The sequence below is a fragment of the Macaca mulatta genome, chromosome 1 (genome assembly GCF_049350105.2).
Source record: "Macaca mulatta isolate MMU2019108-1 chromosome 1, T2T-MMU8v2.0, whole genome shotgun sequence".
In the NCBI taxonomy this organism is placed as follows: Eukaryota; Metazoa; Chordata; class Mammalia; order Primates; family Cercopithecidae; genus Macaca; species Macaca mulatta.
Window position 1 is genome coordinate 131,282,365 of NC_133406.1, and position 14,323 is coordinate 131,296,687.

Genomic DNA, 14,323 nt, shown 5'->3' on the forward strand with positions numbered 1-14,323 from the left:
ATTGTGAATTTTTAGTACTTCAGTAATTTTAAACATACTTGTTAAAAAATGTCTGGGTTTGAATATGGAAAGAACACACATACCTTAGTCCTTAATCTCATAAAGAAAGATTGAGGCCAGGTGCAGTTGCTCATGCCTGCAATCTCAGCACTTGGGGAGGCTGAGGCTGGCAGATCTCTTGAGCCCAGGAGTGGGAGACCAGCCTGAGCAACATGGTGAAACCCTGTCTCTACAAAAAACACAAAAATTAGCCAGGTGTGGTGGTGCATGCCTGTAGTCTCAATTACTGGGAAGGCTAAGGCGGGAGGATCTCTTGAACCCAGGAGGTAGAGGCTGCAGTGAGCTAAGATTGTGCCACTGCACTTCAGCCTGGGATGGAGAGCAAGACCCTGTCTTCAAAAAAAAAAAAAAAGAAAGATTGAAATGGTATTTAAATCAGATCAGATCTGAGAAGTCTTGGGTTATGCGGAAAAAATACAAATTCCTTTGAAATGTTATTACTTCATTATATGCATTAGTTTACTAATTCTTTCTGTGTGTGCAAATGTAAATATGTTATTTATGTTTTATTATTTTTAAGTTTTTGAATAGGTAATATTCGTCCATGGTACAAAATTCCAAAAGGGTATATAGTGAAAAGTTATCTTCCCATTCCTCTTCTTTTTTTTTTTTTTTTTTTAATTTTAGGTTCAGGGGTACATGTGCAGGTTTGTTACATAGGTAAACTCATGTTACAGGGCTACTTTGATGTACAGATTCCATTCCTATTCTTTAATTATCTGGTTTTCCTTCTAGGATACAACCAATATAATCAATTTCTTACGTTTTTTTACAGAGATATTTTATGCATATATACAACATACAGTTTATATTAGGTTCTTTTCTTTTTATACTTATATAAAGTTGCACCTGCTTTAAACATAATTTATTTCTTCTGGCCAAAAATCATTCACAGTTCCAGAAGGTAAATTAAAATAATTGATAAATTGAGAACAGCTGTCAACAGTAAGAAGGGACATGTGCTGCACCCATGTTACAAATGTTAGGTGATTAGCAGACATCACAGCTTTGGTTAAAAGAGCTTTTCTTTTGTTTGTTTGCTTAAGTGATCTAATGCAAATCTATTTTGTTTCTTCTTATTAAACAGACCTTATTAATTATAGGCTTCTGATTATCCCAGACTTGATATTTTCTTTTTTTTTTTTTTTTTTGAGATGGAGTCTCGCTCTGTCGCCCAGGCCGGAGTGCAGTGGCCAGATCTCAGCTCACTGCAAGCTCCGCCTCCCGGGTTCAAGCGATTTGCCTGCCTCAGCCTCCTGAGTAGCCGGGACTACAGGCGCCCGCCACCGCGCCCGGCTATTTTGTATTTTTTAGTAGAGACGGGGTTTCACCATGTTAGCCAGGATGGTCTCGATCTCCTGACCTCGTGATCCGCCCGTCTCGGCCTCCCAAAGTGCAGGGATTACAGGCTTGAGCCACTGCGCCGGCCCAGACTTGATATTTTCTATATATTATTGATATTTCCCAAGAATATGTACTTTCTGATATTGAAATGTGAGTTAAAGCAATTTATAAAACTTGAAGGGAAATCATAGAAATTAGACAAATGAATCCCCTTACTTTATGAATGAAGAAATTGAGGCACATAGAGGTTAAGTGACTTGCAACATCACGTATGTATTCCTGCAGGTCTGGACATTTAAAATTAAGTGACCTGGCAGCAACATAAAGTTTTTTGAATGCCATGTTACTAAAAACAGCTAGCAGTTTTTTTCTTCCTTTTTAAAAAAAAAAAAAAAGAAAAAGATGCAGTAGTCCTGTGTTGCAGTTTGATATTTTATTGAAAAGCTTCATGACACTTCATCTTCTTGTCTGCATTTTTGCTTGTGAACTTCTATCGTAAAGCACTATTATTCTGTGTTAGGCACTCTGTAATACTTGGAAGATTAAAGAGAGCAGTTTTTATTGTGTGAGATGGAATTGCAGATTAATGGAGCCTTTCTTAAGCACTTTTGTCGTGACTATAAGGTTTATGATGACTGTGCCCTAGTTCTTTTATCCTTATATTTATAATAATTCTTAGCCTGTTGTGTTTTTCTTCCTTCATACTGTGTGTTTAACCGCATTGCAAATGAACATTTAATTAAATCATATCTACTTATATTTGGTTAGAAAGCTACCAGTGATATTTTTTCATGAAGTTTTTCCATATCTTTGTATGGAAATACACAGAGTCAATATATTATTATTACTAGTATATTTTCTTTCTTTTTTTTTTTTTTTTGAGACGGAGTCTTGCTCTGTTGCCCAGGCTGGAGTGCAGTGGTGCAATCTTGGCTCACTGCAACCTCCGCCTCCCAGGTTCAAGCAATTCTCTGCCTCAGCCTCTCGAGTAGCTGGGATTACAGGCGCCCCCACCATGCCTGGGTAATTTTTTTGAAATTTTATTTATTTATTTATTTTGAGACAGAGTCTTGCTCTGTCACCCAGGCTGGAGTACAGTGGCGCAACCTTGGCTCACCGGAACCTCTGCCTCCCAGGTTCAAGTGATTCTCCTGCCTTAGCTTTCTGAGTAGCTGGAACCACAGGTATGCACCACCACGCCCAGCTAGTTTTTGTATTTTCAGTAGAGACAGGGTTTTACCATGTTGGCCAGGCTGGTTTTGAACTCCTGACCTCAGGTTATCCACCAGCCTCAGCCTCCCATGGATTATAAGCGTGAGCCACCACACCTGGTCAGTTTGTTTGTATTTTTAGTAGAGACGGGGCTTCACCATCTTGGCCAGGCTGGTCTTGAACTCCTGACCTCGTGACCCACCTGCCTCGGCCTCCCAAAGTGCTGGGATTACAGGCATGAGCCACCGCGCCCGACGGTTTCATATGTATTATTAGCATTTTACCTTTAATCTTAGATTTCTAAAAATTTTATTTTTAACCCTTTAATACATCCTTCTAATCTCGTTTTACTAAGATAGTAATCAATAGGAGTCCATATAGAGACCCCATCTGGAATTAATTTCAGTACATGTTAATTGTATCTAAGGACTAGAATACTAAATACCTTCTAGCTGGTTTCCAGTCATATTTATTTTTAAAGAACACTCATTTCTTTACCTAGTCTGGATATTGGATATAAGTAAAATTTACTTTTTAAAGGAAAATTCACAATTACGTTTTTGTGATTTTAACCAGAGGCCGGAAGGGAAAGAGGGAAGGCAAGGATGAAAGGGAAAAAAGATATAGATTTATTTATTACCACTGAACTGTACACATAAAAATGGTGAAGATGGTAAATTATATATGTATTATTAAATACATATTAAATTAATTAAAATTTTAATTATTAACCTCAAAAATGTTTTTTTAAAAAAGTTATTTAAGGCCAGGCGCGGTGGCTCATGCCTGTAATCCCAGCATTTTGGGAGGCCAAGGTGGGCAGATTACGAGGTCAGGAGATCGAGACCATCTTGGCCAACATGGTGAAACCCCGTCTCTACTAAAAATACAAAAAATTAGCTGGCGTGTTGGTGCGTGTCTATAATCCCAGCTACTTGGGAGGCTGAGGCAGGGGAATTGCTTGAACCCAGGAGGTGGAGGTTGTGGTGAGCTGAGATCACGTCACTGCACTCCAGTCTGGCAACCTGGCCACAGAGCAAGACTCCGTCTCAAAAAAAAAAAAAAAAAAAGTTATTTAATAAGGAAATACTGAGACACTCAGAATCTTTTATGTTTTGTTTTCCGTGGAATACATTCTTACTGTTTACCTACATAAATTCTATCTGGCAAACAATTGTTTGTTCACATGTGCTGTGGACTAGCAGGTCTACCTAAGAAGCTGTCAGAGTTGACTTGGGCTAAATAGTTGGATTGCTTCAGTCACAGCTCCATCCTTTTCAGTGGGTTTTTGAACAATTAAAAACAAAGTCATCTGGGCCAAAGTGATGGCTCATGCCTGCAATCCCAGCGCTTTGGAGGTTGAGATGGGTGGATTGCTTGAGTGCAGGAGTTCAAACAGTCAGACTAAGCCTGGGCAACATGGCGAAACCCAATCTCTACAAACAAAACAAAACAAAACAAAAAAAACAAAAATTAGCTGGACCCAGTGGCACATGCCTGTGGTCCCAGCTACTTGGGAGGCTGAGGTGGGAGGATTGCTTGAGTCCAGAAGGCCGAGGCTGCAGTGAGCCATGATTGACCCATTGCACTCCAGCCTAGGCGACAGAGTAAGACCCTGTCTAAAACCAACAAACAAAAAAAACCATAGTCATCTGTTCTGTACTTTTGTAGAGACATTTCTTTGGTGACTTTTTACCTCTCAAGTTAATTCAGCTAATAGTTATTTATTGAACACATATTATGTGTGCATCTCATTTTAAAAGATAATTTTAGTAGTTCCTAAACTTGTTAAAATCTTTTACAGATTTATAGCTCCCCCAGAGGAGAGAGGAAGAAGTAATTATTATTGAATTCTATTTCTCTGAATTAGAGAAAAGTTCTAACTTTGTGGTAAATAGTTTGAGGAGATTAGAAAATGTTAATTATATGTTATTTATTTATTTATTTATTTATTTAAGATAAGGTCTCACTATGTTGCCCACTTCAGCCTTCCAAAGTAGCTGGGATTAGAGGAAATGGATGTTTAAAATATGTATATAGCTGGGTGCGGTGGCTCACGCCTATAATCCCAGCATTTTGGGAGGCTAAGGCGGGTGGATCACGAGGTCAGGAGTTCAAGAACAGCCCTGCCAAGATGGTAAAACCCTGTCTCTACTAAAAATAAAAAAATTAGCCAGGTGCAGTGGCGGGCGCCTGTGATCCCAGCTACTTGGGAGGTTGAGGAAGGAGAATCGCTTGAAACTGGGAGGCAGAGGTTGCAGTGAGCTGAGATTGCGCCACTGCACTCTAGCCTAGGTGACAGAGCAAGACTCTATCTGAAAAAAAAAAAAGTATATAGTATATATCACTTATAGAGGTAGGATTTTGGGAGCCTGTATAAATGTTTCAGTAATACAAGGGGGTTAGAAGAGAATAATTCTAACATACAGTCATCAGGCATGTGCCTATGCCTATATTTATACTGTATTCAGCAACAGTGAAGCTTATAAGAATTAAAATTCTGTGCCGGGTGCTGTGGCTCTTGCCTGTAATCCCAGCACTTTGGGAGGCCAAGGTGGGCAGATCACCTGAGGTCAGGAATTTGAGACCAGCCTGGCCAACATGGCAAAACCCCGTCTCTACTAAAAATACAAAAAATTAGCGGGGTGTGGCAGCACACGCCTGTAATCCCAACTACCCAGGAGGCTGAGGCAAGAGAATTGCTTGAACTCAGGAGGGGGAGGTTGCGTCGAGCCAAGATTGTGCCACTGCACTCCAGCCTGGGCAACAGAGTGAGACTCTGTCTTAAAAAAAAAAAATTCTGGGTTGGGTGATTAAAATATACTATTCTACTGGGAATTTCAAGGTATAGAATTAAAACTTATCTTTTTTTAATTAGTTTTGTTTTTAAAAACACTTGAACCAATTTTAAGTTAATTAGGATATATTTTCTGTTACCTTCAGCTGTCAGTATAAAATATGTATTTGTAAGAATGTAGTTCTTTTAGGCTTTATTCACCAAAAATGACAGCAGCATTAAACTTGTAGTTATTATTTAAAGTGGGACTATTGTCATAAATTCCATTCAGATTAACTTTATATCTGGACTAGTATTTAGATTGAATGTTGAATATGAGGCCTATACAATGTTTAGTATCATTGGTATATTGAGCTATATTAAAAAAATTACAGTCCCAATTCTGCATTAAGTTTGTGTGGTTGGTACATGGAGATACATGTGATGTGCCATCTAAGAACCTACAGAGGAGGGAATGTTTTTCATCTAAAGATTTGAGGAATGCTAAAATCACTAATCAGTGTGCTCTAAGAATAATATTAGGGAGATAGTTCTGATATGATCAGAATTTAATGAGTAGTTTCCACAGATAACCTGAAAAAAAAAAAAAAAAAAAAGGTGGGCACGGTGGCTCATCCCTGTAATCCCAACACTTTGGGAGGCTGAGGCGAGAGGATTGCTTGAGCCCAGGAGTTCGAGAGCAGCCTGGGCAACATAGGTAGATCCCGTCTCTACAAAAAATAAAATAAAAAATTAGCTGGGTATGGTGGCACACACCTGTGATCCCAGGTACTTGGAAGGCTGAAGCGGGAGGATCACTTGAGCCTGGGAGGTCAAGGCTGCAGTTAGCCATGGTCATGCAACTGTACTCTAGCCTAGGCAACAGAGCAAGACCTTGTCTTAAAAAAAAAAAAAAGAGGCCGGGCGCGGTGGCTCAAGCCTGTAATCCCAGCACTTTGGGAGGCCGAGACGGGCGGATCACGAGGTCAGGAGATCGAGACCATCCTGGCTAACACGGTGAAACCCCGTCTCTACTAAAAAATACAAAAAAAACTAGCCGGGCGAGGTGGCGGGTGCCTGTAGTCCCAGCTACTCGGGAGGCTGAGGCAGGAGAATGGCGTGAACCCGGGAGGCGGAGCTTGCAGTGAGCCGAGATCTGGCCATTGCACTCCAGCCTGGGTGACACAGCAAGACTCCGTCTCAAAAAAAAAAAAAAAAAAGAATTTAGTGAGTTTTAGTGAGTGGAAATGTTACTCATTTTATTGTATCCTCTTTTGGACGAAGTCTATGAACAGGAGGATGGTGGTCAGCTCAGAAGATAGCAAAGGGAAACCTAAAGCATGCGGGGTTGGGCAGCTGGTGTGTTGGGAGAGAAGTTCGTGATTTACTGTTTCCGGAAGCAGACATGTTCTTACTCTGTAGAGGGATTTGTGTAGTCTGATGTCATTAAATATTTGAGTGAGTCATATAATTGTTTTTCTGTGGTTTGTCCCTTGTTTACCCTAGCACCTTTTTTTTTTCTTGTTTTTTTTTTTTTTCCCCCCAAGATGGAGTCTGGCTCTATCGCCCAGACTGGAGTGCAGTGGTACAATCTCGGCTCACTGCAACCTCTGCCTCCTGAGTTCAAGCAGTTCTGCCTCAGCCTCCCAAGTAGCTGGGATTACAGGCACGCACCACCATGCTCAGCTAATTTTTGTATTTTTAGTTGAGGCAGAGTTTCACAATGTTGGCCAGGCTGGCTTCAAACTCCTGATCATCTACCTCAGCCTCCCAAAGTGCTGGGATTACAGGTGTGAGCCACTGTGCCCAGCCTTCTTCTTCTTCTTCTTTTTTTTTTTTTTTTTTTGAGGCAGGGTCTCACACTACCACCCAGGCTGGAGTGCAGTGGTATGATCACTGCCTGTAGCCTCAACCTCTGGGGCTCCGGTGACCTTTCCACCTCAGCCTCCTGAGTAACTGGAACTACAGGCACACATGTTGGCTAATTTTTATATTTTTTTGTAGAGACCATGCTTCACCATGTTGCCCAGGCTGGTCTCGTGCTGCTGGGCTCAAGTGATCCTCCCACCTCGACCTCTGAAAGTGCTGGAACTACAGGTGTGAGCCACCGTGCCCAGGCCTCTAGCTGAGGGAGAAAATGTACTCATCTGCTGATGAGAGCGTTGTAGTCTGGTAGACATCTGCATTTCTTGTTATGAACAAATAAATTGACCCAAAATTAAATAAATGGAAACAACACCTGTGGGCCTACATATATTTTTTTGTTTTGTTTTGTTTAGAGACATGGTCTTCCTCTGTTGTTCAGGCTGGAGTGCAGTGATGTGATCATAGCTCACTGTATGTAACTTCTAACTTCTGGGCTCAAGTGATCCTCCTGCTTCAGCCCCACAAAGTGCTGGGACTACTGGCGTGAGTCTCTACACCCAGTCCACATGTGTATGTTTATGTTTCTGCAAGCTTAGTTAGAGTAAGTTGGTCCTGTGAGAAAGATTTGCTTATAGTCTGTTTCATCTGATGAAGTTTCTTTGTGGCTACTCCACTAGTGTGGTGGTATTTTGCATTGCTCTGAGCCTTAACATTTGAAAACTGCAACAGTTTAGGCCATTTAACTTGTGTGACCTCACTGGTAAAATTAGAATGTTGAACAAATGATCTTATAGTCCTCCCAGGTCATAACCTGAGCATTACGTGCTCAGTTGTAGCAGACCTACAGGTAAGAGAAGGAAGCTTGGAGAGTATGGAAATATCACTGATATTACCCATATGACTAAAGTTGTACTTTTTTCTTTCTTTCTTTTTTTTTTTTTTTTGAGACAGAGTCTCATTCTGTTGCTCAGGCTGTAGTGCACTGGCATGATCTTTGCTCACTGCAGCCTTGATCTCCTGGGCTCAAGCGATTCTCCCACCTCAGCCTCCAGAGTGCTGGGAATATAGATGCACACCATCATGGCCTGCTAATTTTTTTATTTTTTGTAGCGACATGGTTTTGTCATGTTTCCCAGGCTGGTCTTGAACTCCTGAGCTCAGGCAGTCCTCCCACTTTGGCCTCCCAAAGTACTGGGATTACAGGCGTATGCCACTGCACCTGACCTAAAGTTGCACATCTTAACTAACCTTGTTTTGTTTGGCTCCACTGTACTGACCAGGTATCATTTAGGTATTGCTGCTAGGCTAAAGCTTCTTAAGGCAAGGCCAATGTCTACTGAGTACAGAATGGTGTCTGTCACAGAGAAAAGGCATTAAGTACTTATTGAGTGAAGTATTAGAGCATACCTGGGGCAATGTATTTGGGACATAGCTAAACATGGTTTGATTATTAATGACTTTTTAAAATATTCTTTATTATGGAAAATTTTAAACATGTAGGAGTAGACAGGATTATATAATAACCCTCATTTACCTATCACCCTGATTCAGTAACCATGATCATTCTTGTTTCATCTTTATCTCTTTCCACTCTTCTCTTCTATTATTTTCATGTAAATCACAAACTTTATATCATTTAATCTGTAATTATTCCAATATGTATCTCAAAAATAAGGACTTTAAAAAATCATGGCCATGCCATTGTCACACATTAAAGAATGACTTGGTTTTGATAAATACTAAGTTAACTTCACTTCAGAATATGTGTACTAAAGATTCCCAGTAAACCTGTTATGTGTAGTTTCCAGGCAGTTAAACTTAGAAATAAATCAATAGGACTAGCTTTATTGTTTTTCTGTTTCATATTTAGGCTATCAATATGACGGCTGAGGAAACAGTGAATGTAAAAGAGGTTGAAATCATTAAGCTAATTTTGGACTTCCTGAATTCTAAGAAGCTTCACATTAGTATGCTGGCCCTGGAGAAGGAAAGTGGAGTCATAAATGGCCTGTTTTCAGATGATATGCTTTTCCTGAGGTATGATTTCATTATACTGTGAAGTTTGTAGCTCCTTCAAAGAGATGTTAAGTATTAATAAGGTAATATATTTAATACAGACAGAACTTTATAATCATGAAAAGGCTATGTAAGTGTAATTTAAAAAAATATTTTAAAAATAGAACATTTACAAAATAGGCCGGGCATGGTGTCTCACGCCTGTAATCCCAGCACTTTGGGAGGCTGAGGCAGGCGGATCATTTGAGGTCAGGAGTTTGAGACCAGCCTGGCCAACATGGTGAAATCCCACCTGTACTACAAATGTAAAAATTAAATGGGCGTGGTGGCGCATACCTGTAATCCCAGCTACTCAGGAGGCTGTAGTCCCATCTACTTGGGAGGCTGAAGCAGGAGAATCGCTTGAACCGGGGAGGTGGAGGTTGCAGTGAGCTGAGGTGGCACTGCTGCACTCCAGCCTGGGCAGCAGAGTGAGACTCCATCTCAAAAATACAAAAATATAAAAAAGAACATTTACAAAATAATGCTTTCTGTAGAATGTTTTCAGTAGTAAGACCCAGAGGTCTGTTAAAAAGAACAAGAGTCACAACTCCATTGTGGTTGTGGTATCATAATAAAAGATATTTGACTGAGAAAATCAGAGACTTTGAAAAGGTAAGAAAATGTTTCTGAAATACCATTTTTTGGCCATAGAAATAAAATGTGTTCATTGTAGAAAATATAGAAAGATAAATGAAAGAAAAATTACCCCACCACGCAGACATAATATTGTTCTTATTCCTTGCTGTTTTCATTCTTAGAGTGTAATTACTGTGCATCTTTTTTTTCATCTATTAAAAATTACAATTCTGTTGTGTTTGTAATTTAGAATCGTGCCTTATCTATTAACATCACAAGGTTTCTCTGTGTGATTACAAATTCATATTTAAAAAATCTTCAGGCCGGACATGGTGACTCATGCCTGTAATCCTAGCCATTTGGGAGTCTGCAGATCACCCGAGGTCAGGAGTTTGAGACCAGACTGGCCAATGTAGTGAAACCCCGTCTCTACTAAAAATACAAAAATTAGCCGCATGTGGTGGTGCATGCCTCTAGTCCCAGCTACTCGGGAGGCTGAGGCAGGAAAATCACTTGAGCCTGAGAGGTGGAGGTTTCAGTGAGCCATGATGGTGCCACTGTACTCTAGCATGGGTGACAGAGCGAGACTAAATAAATAAATAAATTATAAATAAATAATAAATTAAAAAAGTCCAGGCGTGGTGGCTCATGCCTGTAATCCCAACACTTCGGGAGGCCGAGGTGGGTATTTTACCTAAGTAAGGTCAGGAGTTCGAGACCATCCTGGCTAACACAGTGAAACCCCGTGTCTACTAAAAATACAAAAAATTAGCTGGGCGTGGTGGCGGGCACCTGTAGTCCCAGCTACTCTGGAGGCTAAGGCAGGAGAATGGCGTGAACCTGGGAGGCGGAGCTTGCAGTGGGCTGAGATCACACCACTGCACTCCAGCCTGGGCGACAGAGCGAGACTCCATCTCAAAAACAAACAAACAAACAAAAAAAAACAAAACTAAAATTAGCTGGGCATGGTGGTGCATGCCTGTAATTCCAGCTACAAATAAAAATTTCCAGTTTACTTAATTTCCTAAATGGTTCCCCTAATTTTATACAATTGTTCCCAATTTATCTTAAATAATTGCTCTACAGAACATCTTTTATACATGAGTTTTTTTTTTTTTTTTTGAGATAGAGTCTTGCTTTGTCGCCCAGGCTGGGGTGCTTTGGTGTGATCTCAGCTCACTGCAACCTCCACCTCCTGGGTTCAAGTGATTCTCTTGCCTTAGCCTCCCAAGTAGCTGGGACAACAGGTGCACACCACCACGTCTGGCTAATTTTTGTATTTTCAGTAGAGGCAAGATTTCACCATGTTGGCAAGGCTGGTCTTGAACTCCTGACCTCAAATGATCTGCCTGTCTTGGTCTCCCAAAGTGCTGGGATTACAGACGTGAGCCAATGCATCTGGCTGAGACTTTTTCTATATATTGGATTATTTCCTTAGGACAAGATTCTTAGAGGTGGAATTGCAAGGCAAAGTGAAGTAACATGTTTGCCAAAATGGAAAGCTAAATATATTCTAGTTTGAATTGGATAGAAACAGAAAATCCCAAATTTGCAGGCAGAAATGTAATTCTATTTTTATGAGATACCAAATATCCTTGACAAGAAGTACAGATTTTTGGACATGTGGCATTTTGTGATTTGGAAAGCCTTAAGAAATGAAGTGTTCCTCCCAGGAGGCGAAGGTTTCAGTGAGCTGAGATCGTACCATTGCACTCCAGCCTGGGTGACAAGAAGGAAACTCCATCTCAAAAAAAAAAAAAAGTGAAGTATTCCTAACTTAAGGAACCATTCAACAACAGCAACAACAACAACAAAGCTTTATTATATTAGGGGAGTCTATTTAAACTTGTTGCACTTCCCTATATTTTGTGTTATGAATATCATCCAGCCCCAGAGAGCTTAGTTTTTAGTGTAGTATTTTTTTAAGCACTGTCTTTCAAGCATTAATACTCCTAGAATTTAACAGTGGCTGCTCTCAAGTACCCTCCTGCTTGATTTATGATGAAATTTTACTGGTCTTAGGTGAAATGCAAATAATAATAAAATAGTAGGTTTTTCATTAAACTAAATATGTTTGGCTGGGCGTGGTGGCTCACACCTGTAATCCCAGCACTTTGGGAGGCTGAGGTGGGCAGATCACGAGGTCAGGAGATCGAGACCATCCTGGCTAAAATGGTGAGACTCCGTCTCTACTAAAAATACAAGAAATTAGCTGGGCGTGGTGGCAGGTGCCTGTAGTCCCAGCTACTCGGGAGGCTGAGGCAGGAGAATGGCATGAACCTGGGAGGTGGAGCTTGCAGTGAGCCGAGATCGTGCCACTGCACTCCAGCCTGGGCAACAGAGCAAGACTCTGTCTCAAAAAAAAAAACCAAAAAAAAACAAAAAAAACGAAATATGTTCATCTTAAAGGGCTGGCCTTTGAAATTACATCCTTTCTTTTTGAATATTGAAATTCACCTTTATAAAATGATTATGAGATGCTGTGATTGCTTTATTTTTATTTTAAAAATTTCCTTTTTTTTTTTTTTTTTTTTGAGATGGAGTCTCACTCTGTTGCCTAGGTTGGAGTACAGTGGTGGGATCTTGGCTCACTGCAGGCTCTGCCTCCCAGGCTCACGCCATTCTCCTACCTCAGCCTTCCGAGTAGCTGGGACTACAGGCGCCTGCTATCACGCCTGGCTAATTTTTTGTATTTTTAGTAGAGACGGAGTTTCACCATGTTAGCCAGGATGGTCTCAATCTCCTGACCTCACGATCCGCCCACCTCAGCCTCCCAAAGTGCTGGGATTACAGGCGTGAGCCACCACGCCCGGCCTAAAAAAATTTCTTTATTTTAAACTTTTTTTATAGAGATGGGCTATTACTATATTGCTGCCTTGGCTGGTCTTGAACTCCTGACCTCAAGTGATCCTCCCATCTTAGCCTCCCAAAGTGCTGGGATTTACAAACGTGAGCCACTGTGCCCATCCTGCTTTTATTAATATTTCTTCTTTGCAGAATATTGTTAATCCTGTGTAGGTCTTCCTGCCCATCCTTCCCATTTAAAATTTCTCTGTTCTAAAACGTTCAAAAATACGGAAATTGCCATTGTAAAAGAAAAGAAATAAGAATGCCTTGTAACTTTTGGATATTCCCATAGACCATTTAAAGTAGGATGAAACTTGTTCTTATTCCTTGCTGTTTTCATTCTCATTGTAAACGTTATTGTTAGATTTCTCAAAGCTGTAGATTTCACATAGAATTCACAATGTAGAGCAGAGTTTCTCAGCCTTGGCACTGCTAGCATCTGGGCCAGATAATTCTTTGTTGTGGAGGGTTGTCCTTTGTTGTAGGATATTTAACAGCATCCCCAACTAGATCCCAGTAGCTCCACCCACTAGATCCCAGTAGTATCCCCAGTTGTGACTACCAAAAATGTCTTTAGATGTTGCCAAATGTCCTGACGGTGTGCAAAATCACCCCCAGTTGAGATGGGTTTTCACCATGTTGCCTCAGCCTCCTAACATGTTGGGATTACAGGTGTGAGCCACCACGCCCTTCTTTTTTTTTTTTTTTTTGGAGATGGAGTCTCACTCTGTCACCCAGGCTGGACTGCAGTGGTGCTACTTTGGCTGTCTGCAACTTCTGCCTCCTGGGTTCCATCGATTCTCTCTGCCTGAGCTTCCCAAGTAAGCTGGGATTACAGGCACCTGTAGTTTTTGTATTTTTAGTGGAGATGGGGTTTCGCCATGTTGGCCAGTCTGGTCTTGAACTCCTGACCTCAGGTGACCCGCCCGCCTTGGCCTCCCAAAATGCTAGGATTACAGACATGAGCCACCATGCCTGGCCCACTCCCAGCTTTTAAAATTCTTTTTCCTTTTTTTTTGAAACAGGGTCTTGCTATGTCACCTAGGCTGCCAGGCTGGAGTGGAGTGGCATGACCATGGTCGCTGCAGCCATGACCTTCTTGACTCAAGCGATCATCCCACCTCAGCCTTCTGAATAGCTGGGGCTACAGGCATGTACCACCATGCCCAGCTAATTTTTAAATTTTTTGTAGAGATGGGGTTTTGCATATTGCCCAGGCTAGTCTTGAACTGCTGGGCTCAAGTGATCACCTGTTCTTTCTTTTTTTGTGTGTTTTTTTGAGACAGTGTCTCACTCTGTTGCCCAGGCTGGAGTGCAATGGCACAATCTCAGCTCACTGCAGCCTTGACAATGTGGGCTTAAGTGATCCTCCCACCTCAGCCTCCTGAGTCGCTGGGACCACAGGCATGCACCACTATGCCTGGCTAATTTTTGTATTTTTTGTAGAGACAGGGTTTCACCATGTTTCCCAGGCTGGTTTCGAACTCCTTAGCTCAAGTGAATTGCTTACCTTAGCTTCCTCAAGTGCTGGGACCACAGACATGAGCTACTGCGCCCAGCCACTTGTTCTTAAAATAATGTATA

General features: G+C 41.2%; 1 protein-coding gene across 8 annotated transcripts in view; it reads left to right on the top strand.

Moving 5' to 3' along the window:
- The window catches only part of WDR47 (WD repeat domain 47), a 70,713-nt gene that overhangs the window by 9,453 nt on the left and 46,937 nt on the right, over positions 1 to 14,323 (top strand). For 4 of the 8 annotated variants that reach the window (XM_001088345.5, XM_077952146.1, XM_015146604.3 and 1 more), the window contains exon 2: positions 9,129 to 9,295. The exons of the other annotated variants lie outside the window; for them this stretch is intronic. In XM_001088345.5, coding sequence (XP_001088345.2) covers positions 9,138 to 9,295 — 158 coding nt within the window. In that variant the 5' untranslated portion in view covers positions 9,129 to 9,137. The remainder of the gene's footprint in view (positions 1 to 9,128; positions 9,296 to 14,323) is intronic. 8 annotated transcript variants of the gene reach the window in all.